Source organism: Petromyzon marinus, chromosome 28 (genome assembly GCF_048934315.1).
Source record: "Petromyzon marinus isolate PM22_M1 ecotype Great Lakes invasive population chromosome 28, UKy_Petmar_22M1.pri1.0, whole genome shotgun sequence".
In the NCBI taxonomy this organism is placed as follows: domain Eukaryota; kingdom Metazoa; phylum Chordata; class Hyperoartia; order Petromyzontiformes; family Petromyzontidae; genus Petromyzon; species Petromyzon marinus.
The window spans coordinates 11,392,488-11,404,698 of NC_133694.1; the positions used below are offsets into that span (position 1 = coordinate 11,392,488).

Genomic DNA, 12,211 nt, shown 5'->3' on the forward strand with positions numbered 1-12,211 from the left:
AGTTGTCTAGAAAAAAACAAAATCACAAGAGCATTACAACGCTCCCATCAAACCCAAGTGAGCCGAGACTGACCAGCATTAAATTCCAGTAGATTAACGTCACAGTAAGACAAAAAAAGCAGCACACAGTCAGGCATGCCTCTCTGCTCTATCCACTATTTTTTTTATATTGACATTATGCGAGAGGGGGGAAAAAAATATAAAACTGCTTTTCCCCCTAAAAACAATGAATGTGTGCAGTGATGATGGAGCATGGTTCTCACTTTTTGGCCAGGTTTGTTCTTTGCACGCATTTCTACAACCGCTCTCGTGTTTGCACTTATTTGAATTAAAAAAAAAACCTTTTTGGTTTTACTTTCTCAACAGTTAAAAATCGTGACGATGGCCAATTTCAAAAGCTAGTGTTCACGCCCCGTGACGGTCCAACCCTTCCACACATCCGCCAATCCTGACTATTCAGTGTTGCAATGATACAATTTTAACATTGAAAACAATAACGTCAGTGTAACAGGTGCACAATACGTACATGAAGTAAAAACGCAATTCTTCTCTACCTTGTATGCCAACAATTGCAACGATAAAGTCTCACTATGGCTCAAGAAAACTTCAGCTCCGTCAAATTTCGGTCCATGTCACGACTCTCACTGCTCGACCAGCTGGCGTACGTCCACGTGCCAGCTCATGCCAGCTCCTCTGCTCAGCTCGTTCACTTGGTCCAAACCTTGGGGAATTTCAGTTAAAGTGTAAAAAAAAACGTCAAAAGTGTCTCCCTGCTCAAATGAGATTGATTAGGTTGTGCTGTTCATTTCCATGATTTTGGCTATGAGCCAGTGGCGTCAATTCCACATCTCTATGAAAGGGGCCCGTGTTCTCCACAGGCTCCGATTTAAACTCACAATCTTCCGATTGCGGGGTCAAAGTGCTCAAGCCACAGGTACCGCACTACAGCAGAAGTCGCAACGAGAACAGTGCTTTTAAGACCAATTCAGCGTGTTCACTATTAAGTAAATGCAAACCGTAATAGGATGAGGTTGAAAAGACGCTTAACATCTGCGCACGAATCACCAAGGCACCTTCAGACTTGAACGACGCAACAAGAAATGCAAGTGGTAGCCAGTCCACAACCCGTGTTTTGCTTCAGCCCGCCAACTGGTAAACCTAGAAAGCCAGAGCGTGGCTCTGCACCCTGGGCTGGGAGCATCCTAAGACAAGCATCTGCTTCCCATCAGCGTCCGAAGTCAATTTCTCTCTAACCGCCTGCGCAGCGCACGGATCACGCCCACCCGTGGCGGGCGCGAGTGCTACTTCTCGGCCGTCCTGAACCGCGCGGGCAGCTTGTGTCCTCCGTAGCCCAAGCGCCGGGGCGGCGACGACGTGGCGAGCAGTGGGGTTCGCGCGTCCCTCCTCGCCGACGACGCCGCCGCCGTGCCCGCCACAGGACTAGCCGCCGTCGGCGTCTCCGTCTCCGTCTCGTCGCCGTGGGATCGATCTCCGTTGGCCGCGCGTCCGTGCGGACCCAGCGAGGGAACGGGCCCGTCCACGTCCGCGCCCGCGAGCAGCCCTTGATGGTGAAGGTGGTGAAGGTGGTGCCGGCGGTGGTGGTGGCGGCGGTGGTGCGGGGGCGACCGCGGCGGTGCCGCCTGTTCTCCGCGTGACTGGTTCGAGGTGGGGGGCGCTTGGCCCGGAGTCTGCGGCGTCGGCGACGATGGCGCGCGGTCATCGCCGGCCGCCGCCGTCATCGCCGCGGAGCTCGCGAAGGGAAGGTCCCGCACGGTGGCCTCGAGCAGCGACGACAAGCGCTCCATGACGCCCAGGAAGGAGGCGGCGACGCCGGCGGCCGCCTGCAGGTGCGGCTCCAGGAGGCGCATCTCGTCGGCCTGCAGCTCGCGCTGGAACGCGAAAGACGCCTCCTGGCTGCTGCGCTGCAACCGCAGCAGCATGCGCTCCTGCGCCCCGAGGTACGCGCGCTGCTGCGCCGGCAGGTCGCCGGCGCCCGAGCCGTCGCTCGAGCTGCCGCCGCCGCCGCCGCCGCTGCAGGGCCGCGGTGGGACGGCGCCGCCCAGCGACGTGGAGGGAGCCGCACTTTCGCCGGTCACATCGACGTTCGACGTCCAGCTCCGTGGGACGATGCACGCGGTGCCTGGCAAATACAAGTCAGAGGCTAAGGATGTTAAGTGTTTCCCTGCGAACAACCTGCCGGAATGACGGCGGCGGGCGGGATGGAGCGATTAACCATTTTCCAATAGGAACCAGAGGAAAAACTAAGATAACTTTATTGGTATCGAAACTCCCACAAGGCCACGCGGGATGGCGTATGGCACAGCTTGGCGCCAGCTATCATATAGCGCGGTCGTATCGCTACAGTTCTCCGCGGTGAGTACAATGTCTTTAAAAACAACGGCGCTACTACGCTTCTCTAAATAAAATGAACGCTAACCGCTTGCGCGTTGCGGGATTCAGCGGTGAACAGGACACCCACCCTGCAACTTGGAGACATCTCGGAAAGGGAAAAAGTTAAATGTACGCCCATAGCAGCACTGGAAATGAACGTCACCTCCGTGGGTTCCGTTCGGCACTCGGCTCAGGAAGGGCGCGCGACGGAGACCCACTCACCTGCGGTGTCGCCCTCAAAGTTGCACTGGGGCGAGTAGGATTCGACATCATCCTCCACCTCCTCCTTCACTCCCTGTGCCATGTCCATGTGATCCGTAAACCCTGCATCCAATCCCCGTAAGACAGGAGATAAATAGATGGGAGCCTCTCCCCCCATTCTTGCTTTTCATCCCCTACAAGCATCCAACAGCGGCATGAACAGAAGTGATCAATGACAATTGAAGGATATTTTACCACCAGGCATGGAACAATTCACTCCCCTTCACGGGGTCGCAATTCCATTCCACACGTATGTATTGTACCCTTGTGCATGTATGTTTTTATACAGTGTATGCGCCCTGGGTTTGGCGATTCGTTTTTTTTTTATTATTATTTAAAAATATTTTTTTGCCCAAATTTTATCCCATGCTATCGGCGTCACATCAAGAGGCAAATAATCCATCCAATCAGATCTCATGACATGCAGTGCAACCTACATGTTAAGAGAATGGCCCACAGAAGTGGATATCACAGAGCTGCCTCCGAGATGCCTTCAAGTGACCCCTGGTCCAAACAATAGCGGGCAGCCCTTTGACAACCACTCTGCCGTCGAGGGTGTAATCTCCGTCGCATGACGGTGAAACCGATATGTTTAATACTCCAGCGCTGGATTTAAGCCAAATTAGGCGCGGAATCAAGTTTAATGCAATGGGCTTTTAATAGTAACTGGCGATCAGGCTGAGACCATCAACTCCTTACACACAGGAGAGGCCGGTTTAATCACATGCGGCCATCTGGATTCGAAACCTGGATCTCAGCCACGCCAGCTCAGCGCTTGGATTTCTGGCCGCCTCTGGCGATTAATGTCTTGTTTAGCTGATCGAGTGCAGCCACGAGTAACATACTGCGACTCACCAGACACCTCCACTTCCGCGAAGTACGGTGGAGAATGAGACTTCGACTCCATGGCCTCCTGCTTGAAATTAGGCTCCACGTGGTCTTCCTCCCGGAACTCTGTTCAACGTCGCGGGCAACACATCAGCATCGCCAATTCAGTGTCCATTTTCCCTGTCGACTCTCAGGCGATGTGTTCTCATCATCTGCAGCTGTTTTGCTCACGGTCTGCCATCACCAAGTCAGAAAGGGTCTTCTCACCTTTACAACCCTCAGCTCCAAGAGAGCTCCCCCTCTAGGCAAACACACGCCCTCATCCGAGTAAAACATTCCTTCCGCACCACGTGGCATTATTAGAATGCCTTAGCTTGGCTCCTAGTGCTGCCCATTATATTTTAACCATGACCCACCAATAATCTGTCTTCAACTTGGTTGAGCAAGATAGTTTTTTTAGAGAAAGTGGATTTGTGAACCCATCTCTGTGGACATGTGAATGGTGAGTTCTCCATCAGGGTATATCAGTGTCCTTCCAGATAAAGCAATTTACTAAAAAAAATGCAAGCGACTAAATAATCACAATCCAGGACCCTCCAGAAGTTGAGACTCAGTAAGTTTCTCCTGGACAAATGGGTGACATTATTTTTTTAACTGGCGACCCAGCATCGGTTTCATCACCACACAACCATTGGACACAAATAAAATTGCAAGTGTCCGGTGGCACCACTCAGATCATGGGCTGGAGTAGCAGCTGCCTGTGCTTAAACCGAGTTCTTTGGTGAAACGAGCTGATGATCTCAGCCTGGAATTGTTCTTTTTTAACATTGTCATACAATTCTACAGTTAATTTGACAAAATTTCTACCTCTGAGAAACATTTTTTATAGCATACAGCAAACATTACTCTTGGCGGCAGAGCGAGTAGGAAAGTGTCGTCTCCTACTGTGTGGACCAGTGGTCACGTGATGAGATTTCAGACGCAGCTCTCCGATATATCCACGGACCATTCTGTAACATGCAGCATTGCCGACAGCACAAACGAGATCGAACCCGATGAAAACGATTAAAACAGAACCTAAAGCCGAGCCCGTACCGTAGCACCGTCGATCGCCGGGCTCCACGTGCCGATCCCCAGCGACACCAGCCCTGTGGCCCTCCCGAGTGACCGCCACGCACGGTCGCCCTCCGATGATCTCGTTTATCTCCTTGAAGTAGGCGAAGGCGCCCTTGCCGCGGTCCCTCACTCCACCGCCCGCTCCCCCTATGCCACCGCCACCTCCCCCGCCACGCTCGCGAGCCCTCCGCGCCATCAGGTAGCGCGCCTTGAGGTTCTTCCAGCGCACACGCACCTGCGTCAGGGTCCAGCAGGCAATACCGCGCTGGCGCAGCAGCTCCATGACGCGCAGGAAAAAGGGAGTGTTGCGCTGGTTGCGAGCGTCCATCGCGCCGCCAACGTTCATCTGCTTGAGGATGGAGAGCAACGCCAGCGTCTCCTCGTGGGTCCAGCGAGTGCGCGACGTGTCGCCGCCCTCGAAGCGGCCGGGTGCCGGCATCTCTCTCGAGCGCTCCATCGCCGCCGCGTGCCACGGGCCCGCAGCTCCCGCCAGCCGCGTCCTCAGCGGCCGATGCCCATTCCTGTTAGTCTGCGGCGGTTTGTATGCGCGTTATCTATGTTACGGTCTGCGTCTGTATGTCTACGTATCTGCGAGTCGGTGTCGTCGTGTGGATGTTTTGCGAGTGTATGCCTGCGTGTGCCTCTATCTCTATGCGTCCTTGTATGTGGACCGCTGCTGCAGTCGTTTGCGCACTGCACAATGATCCCAGTGGCACGGGATCGAGTTTCAACCGCGCACGACACCAGCGGCATGTGCTACGCCAAAAATTTGCCGAGCCCCCTCAAATGAACACTTCGCGATGCATCAGAAAGTCAGCACGTGGAAGGCAGAGGTGGCCACGTGTGGGTCCTTTCTCTTGGTTTAACCCGGCTTCCAGTGATGAGACGTCCTAAATTTGTGTGTTCACTTTTTTCACAGCCGTAGTTACATTTGATAATGAACCATCCTACCAGACACCGGTCACTACTCACCATGTTGCATCTGGCTTCTAATACGGCTCTCCGCACGTAACACTGCAGCACTCTGCCGTAGAGTATTCCTACAGCACGTTGTTCTTGTAAAGTCACAGGTCCTGTGTTGTAAAACCGGTCAGCCTAAAGTAAAAAAAAAACCTCATGTAATGCACAACAAAGCTACACAGCCTCACACCCACACCTCCCAGGCGTCTCAATAGCAGTCCAAATGTTAAGACTCCTATAACCCTATCCGCACCTCTCCCTCGCTACAGTGTGAACGAGTCTGTGAGACCGTGACACCAGACACTGCCATGCAAAAGGGGGGGACATTAAATAATTCAGGGCGTGAGGAAAGTGTCGCCCAGCCACGGCCCCGGAACGTCGGCTCCTCCTCTTCTTCCTGTGCCTTCGTCGCGCGAGTTACCTTCGTGAAATAATTCACCCGTGCCGACGATACATCGATCGGCAACCGCTGGCGTTCACCTCCACAGCCACGGAACGCGGCGGACTTATTCCCGCAGGCAGGCGCGAACTACACTGTGCTGGATTACCCACGAGGGATCTGACGCTTTAAGCGCAGCTCGCAAAAGAGAATGCGGCGACTGGAGCGTGGACTCTAAAAATACAATGACACGGACAACGCTGCCCCAACTTACTTCGGCACATGCAGTTTAGCGTGAAGTGGATTTGACCCAAGGCAGCGGTCCGGTGTTGAACACAAAAACCGTGACTTATATCGCCACTTTTAACGTCACTTTATCTCAACCACAATCACCTTATGTACAATGTTACAGTTGCCGTAAAGCGCTTTGCAATAAGGCGTTATGAAATCTATACACGTAGGATTAATAATTCGTGCCGATAACCCCCTTTGGGTGATTATTCCACGTTTTTTTTGTAAATGTGTTAAAACAAAATCGCGTTAAGGGCTGCGTTCTGCTGCGACACGAGGACAAAGGCCGCAGCGTGGCAGGCCACGGGTCCGGTCCAAAGGCAGCAGCAGCCACCACCACCACCCCCCCCCCTCTCAGTCTGAGATGAAATCCAAAACACCGCCACAGCGGACAAAAGCCATCATATTTCACCAAAACCCTCCCCACCACCACACAACTGGGCACGCTTGGGGCTCGGACGCCGCTCCGCCCAGAGCCCGCTGATGAGCGACGATGCAACGGACCGTAACGAGACGACGTTTCGGCACCACCCCGCTCCGTGAATGCTGGACGGCAGCGAGTGGATTAATCCGGATTTAGAGGTAATCTCGATTCGATCCGCAGCTGGCGGCGACTCTGAAATCGACCGATCCAGGGGGCGCCGGCGGTGGCGTGGCGCTGAATTACAAGTTGGGAGACGCCTCCCTGTGTCTCGTTCAATCCCCTGTCTCCCTGTCTCGTTCAATCCCCTGTCTCCCTGTCTCGTTCAATCCCCTGTGTCTCGTTCAATCCCCTGTGTCTCGTTCAATCCCCTGTGTCTAACTGTCTCGTTCAATCCCCTGTCTCCCTGTGTCTCGGTCAATCCCCTGTCTCCCTGTGTCTCGTTCAATCCCCTGTGTCTCGTTCAATCCCCTGTCTCCCTGTGTCTCGTTCAATCCCCTGTCTCCCTGTCTCGTTCAATCCCCTGTCTCCCTGTCTCGTTCAATCCCCTGTGTCTCGTTCAATCCCCTGTGTCTAACTGTCTCGTTCAATCCCCTGTCTCCCTGTGTCTCGGTCAATCCCCTGTCTCCCTGTGTCTCGTTCAATCCCCTGTGTCTCGTTCAATCCCCTGTCTCCCTGTGTCTCGTTCAATCCCCTGTCTCCCTGTGTCTCGTTCAATCCCCTGTGTCTCGTTCAATCCCCTGTCTCCCTGTGTCTCGTTCAATCCCCTGTCTCGTTCAATCCCTGTATCGTTCAATCCCCTGTCTCCCTATGTCTCGTTCAATCCCCTGTCTCCCTGTGTCTCGTTCAATTCCCTGTCTCCCTGTGTCTCGTTCAATCCCCTGTCTCCCTGTGTCTTGTTCAAACCCCTGTCTCGTTCAATCCCCTGTCTCCCTGTGTCTCAGTCAATCCCCTGTCTCCCTGTGTCTCGTTCAATTCCCTGTGTCTCGTTCAATCCCCTGTGTCTCGTTCAATCCCCTGTGTCTTTCTGTGTCTCAGTCAATCCCCTGTGTCTCCCTGTGTCTAGTTCAATCCCCTGTCCCTGTCTCGTTCAATCCCCTGTGTCTCCCTGTGTCTCAGTCAATCCCCTGTCTCCCTGTCTCTCGTTCAATCCCCTGTGTCTCCCTGTGTCTCGTTCAATCCCCGGTTGTCTCCCACTGTCCCAGTCTCCCCGTATCTCCTTAAATACGCAGTGTCTCTCAATCTCCCCGTGCCTTGCTCCAGAGTCTCCTTCTGTCTCGGTATCCCCGTGTCTCAGTCTGCCCGTGCCTTGTTCGGTCTTCCCGTGCCAGTCTCGCCGTATCTCCCTCAGTGTCCCCGTGTCTCGGTCTCCCCACGCCTGTCTCGTAGCGCGTTATCACCGCGGTCGTGTGCTTACCCACAGTTGCTACGTGTTTCCTCTACCCGCTGATGTCAGCGAGGGATCTCCCGCTCACTGATGTATGCTGCTGCCCCTGAGGGGTCTCCCTCTCTGTCTCCCCCCCTCTACTGCCCGTGAGGGGCCCCCCTCTCTCTGTCTTCTCCCCTCTACTGCACCTGAGGGGTCTCCCCCCCCTTTCTCTCTATCCCTCGCTGCTGCCCGTGAGGGGTCCCCCTCTCTCTATCCCCCGCTGCTGCTGCCCGTGAGGGGTCCCCCGCTCTCTACCCCTCGCTGCTGCTGCTGCCCGTGAGGGGTCCCCCTCTCTCTACCCCTCGCTGCTGCTGCTGCCCGTGAGGGGTCCCCTCTCTCTATCCCTCGCTGCTGCTGCCCGTGAGGGGTCCCCCTCTCTCTATCCCTCGCTGCTGCCCGTGAGGGGTCCCCCTCTCTCTACCCCTCTCTCTATCCCCCGCTGCTGCTGCCCGTGAGGGGTCCCCCTCTCTCTACCCCTCTCTCTACCCCTCGCTGCTGCTGCCCGTGAGGGGTCCCCCTCTCTCTATCCCTCGCTGCTGCTGCCCGTGAGGGGTCCCCCTCTCTCTATCCCTCGCTGCTGCTGCCCGTGAGGGGTCCCCCTCTCTCTACCCCTCTCTCTATCCCCCGCTGCTGCTGCCCGTGAGGGGTCCCCCTCTCTCTACCCCTCGCTGCTGCTGCCCGTGAGGGGTCCCCCTCTCTCTACCCCTCTCTCTACCCCTCGCTGCTGCTGCCCGTGAGGGGTCCCCCTCTCTCTACCCCTCTCTCTATCCCCCGCTGCTGCTGCCCGTGAGGGGTCCCCCTCTCTCTATCCCCCGCTGCTGCTGCCCGTGAGGGGGTCCCCAATCCTCTAACGCGGGGACCTCGCGGGATCCGTCCTCACCCTCACGGCGTGAACCCGGCTTCGCTAGACTTCCGCTTCCGGTGCACGGGCGCCTCGATTCGACTTCCTTTCAGTGTCTGTGCCCGCGCCGAATCGCGTCGTCAAATTACACTTTCGCTCAATGCTCACGTGTCGATTCCTCGATTACTAAACAATGCGGTTGTGGCACGTTGGGGCAATCGATGCACGTGCCAATTCCTGGATCGCGTTGTTTAAGTGGTGGGGGGGGAGTGTCTTGGGCTTCTGTGTTTACATCGCTCTGGTGGCGATATTTGTCGCTATTTTGTTATTAATATTATTTTGATATAAATTTTGATACTAGTTAATATTAGTCTCTTAATATTGCGCTCAAAATAAATTAATATTACGCTCAAGATAATTAAATTGAATACAAATTTAAAAGAAGACATTGAAAATAATTGTATTTTAAATTTGTATTTTATTATATTTTATTTTATTTCTACGTGACTTTACCGAAAGAACCAATAATATTGAGCGTAATATTAATTTTGAGCGTAATATTAATTTTGAGCGTAATATCAAGAGACTAATATTAACTAGTATCAAAAAATAAAAAAATAAAAAATTACAAATTTAAATAATACATTTAAAATAATATTTTTTATTTCAATTTTATTATCTTTTCTTTTCTATCTACGTGACTTTACCGAAAGAACCAAGAATATGAATTCCTGCAGTCACGAAAGTTTGAAGTCCAAAATTACGCTCAATATTAATTACTATTAATATTAATATGATTAATATTACACTCAATTTTAATATAAAACTCAACATTAATATTACACTCAATGTTAATGTTATGATTAATTTTAAACTCAATATTAATATTACACTCAGTATTAATATTACACTCAATATTAATATTACACTTAATATTACACTCAATATTAATATTACACTCAATGTAATATTATGATTAATATTACACTCAATATTAATATTACACTCAATATTACAATTAATATTACACTCAATATTAATATTATGATTAATATTACACTCAATATTAATATTACAATTAACATTACATTGAATATTAATATTACACTCAATATTAATATTACAATTAATATTACATTCAATATTAATATTACACTCAATATTAATATTACGTTTTTGATTTAAAGCTTTCATGACTGCAGGGATTCATATTCTTGGTTCTTTCGGTAAAGTCACGTAGAAGGGAAACAATAAAATAATAAAAATATAAAACAATAAAATTATCACGACGTTTCGACTGCAACACAAGCAATCATCATCAGGTGTGAAAACCACAGTAAGAAAATTTGAAAAAAGTGGCGGTTATTTTTAACGTTAGCACCACGGAGAGCGATTTGACAGTTCAGATGGACGAGTCCATCTATGTTCGGAAAAGAGGAGGGGGGAGACGAAAATTATGGATGCGGTCTGAAAGCCACCATAAGCGTCAACAATCAATTAAGACCTGAACACAAAGCAGACCTAAAACACGGTAGGACCAACACCTCGGCCGTGGAAGATCACTGTTATAATTCAGTAGGCTCACATGACATTGACTTCTCCAAGACAGAGGTTATCTGCAAGCCATCTGGCTACCATGAGAGATTCGTTCATGAGGCTATCCACATATACAAACACAGAGACAATTTCAACCGAGAAGATGGATTCTGGCTTAGCCATCATTGGAAGGATTTGATAAACCATTTCGGGTCTTAATTGATTGTTCACGCTTACGGTTGCTTTCAGACCGCATCCATTATTTTTGTCTCCCCCCTCCTCTATTCCGAACATAGATGGACTCGTCCATCTGAATAACTGCCAAATCGCTCTCCGTGGTGCTAACGTTCAAAAAACGCCACTTTTTTCAAATTTTCTTACTGTGGTTTTCACACCTGATGATGATTGTTTGTGTTGCAGTCGAAACGTCGTGAGAATTATATTGTTTTATATTTGTATTGTTTCCCTTCACGTGACTTTACCGAAAGAACCAAGAATATTAATATGCTGATGAATATTACACTCAATATTAATATTACGCTCAATATTATTACGCTTTATATTAATTTCAACAATGCGTTCTCCAATTCACCACATGCGTCACATAATAACGAAACAAACAATGTCAAGTTTACAACAACAACAACAAACCTAACACTGTGGGCCTTAAAAGGAAACAACAGGGGACGTTTCGGACGATGGCCCTGCCTCGGAGCACGCAATGTATTTCTTTATTCACATGCATACACACGCATTATTTTCCACGCTGGCAATTTAGCACACGTATAGCGCATAAGTAAATCATGTAATGCGCTATGAAGAATGACAATTGCCCGAGAAGTCGCTTCTTGTTTCTTCCGTTGAAGGCCAACAGTGTGCCACTGTCAATGATGAATGTGTTGAGTTAACTGTGCAGGTATGGTAGCTATTGTATTCCCTGTAGAAAGGCAATTTTTTTCATGAGTGATTCATTATGTGTTGTATTACTCGCGTTGACTTATTGTAGACATTCATTGTAGAGTAGAAATCCATTATACTGGCAGGAACCTCCTGGTTACACCAGCCCACAGGGGATTATTGTGTCCGTCCGTCCGTCGTGCATCCAAAAATGGGATGGGAGGGGCTGGGTGGAGAGGGGAGGGTGGGGAGGGGCTGGGTGGGGAGGGAGGGGCTGGGTGGGGAGGGTGGGGAGGGGCTGGGTGGGGAGGGTGGCGCTGGGTGGGGAGGGTGAGGAGGGGCTGGGTGGGGAGGGTGGGGAGGGGCTGGGTGGGGAGGGTGGGGCTGGGTGGGGGGTGGGAGGGGTGGGGCTGGGTGAAGACGGGCTGGTCACCCCGTGGTGCCCTTATAAAACTCAACGTTTAACCTACTCACGCCGGCTTGTGCCCGCCCTCACAGTCGGGCATATTTGCGGAATACACCACGCCGCCTTTGACCCTGGCCATTGACCGAGCAACCCAACGTTCCTACCAGCTCCCTCCGCAGGAATGTGTTCTGCGCAGGTACGATGTGTGGCAACTCGCAACACCTTCACTTAAAACGTGGGGTTTTCATACTTGTCAACCCGCACGGCTTACTCTGTATTCTTGTGCAGGGACATGGAGTTTTCAGGTCTATACGGCGCACAGCCGTTTCAATACGGGCAACAAAAGTCGCTGTGTTTCCCCGTTGTGATGCGACTTTGTAGGATGAACGTTGAGATTTATAAGGGCACGGGGTGACCAATAAGGTCTGAATTGGTTTGTAATATGGTAGGGCACT

General features: G+C 51.2%; 1 protein-coding gene across 6 annotated transcripts; it reads right to left on the reverse strand.

Annotated features, from left to right (window-relative positions):
- Positions 1-140: 140 nt before the first annotated feature.
- On the reverse strand, positions 141-9,055 carry LOC116947023 (uncharacterized). Of its 6 annotated transcripts, none has more exons than XM_032962381.2 (6): positions 8,957-9,055; positions 5,569-5,691; positions 4,576-5,125; positions 3,508-3,606; positions 2,614-2,715; positions 141-2,140 (listed from the first exon to the last, which is right to left on the reverse strand). In XM_032962381.2, exons 2-6 carry the CDS (start codon positions 5,569-5,571, stop codon positions 1,302-1,304), a joined length of 1,593 nt encoding a protein of 530 aa, XP_032818272.2. In that variant the 5' UTR covers positions 5,572-5,691; positions 8,957-9,055; the 3' UTR covers positions 141-1,301. The 6 variants fall into 6 exon arrangements, with proteins under 6 accessions (XP_032818272.2, XP_032818266.2, XP_032818271.2 ...); XM_032962375.2 differs by having other exon boundaries at positions 5,569-5,859; positions 8,957-9,038; XM_032962380.2 differs by having other exon boundaries at positions 8,065-9,018.
- Positions 9,056-12,211: the final 3,156 nt, after the last annotated feature.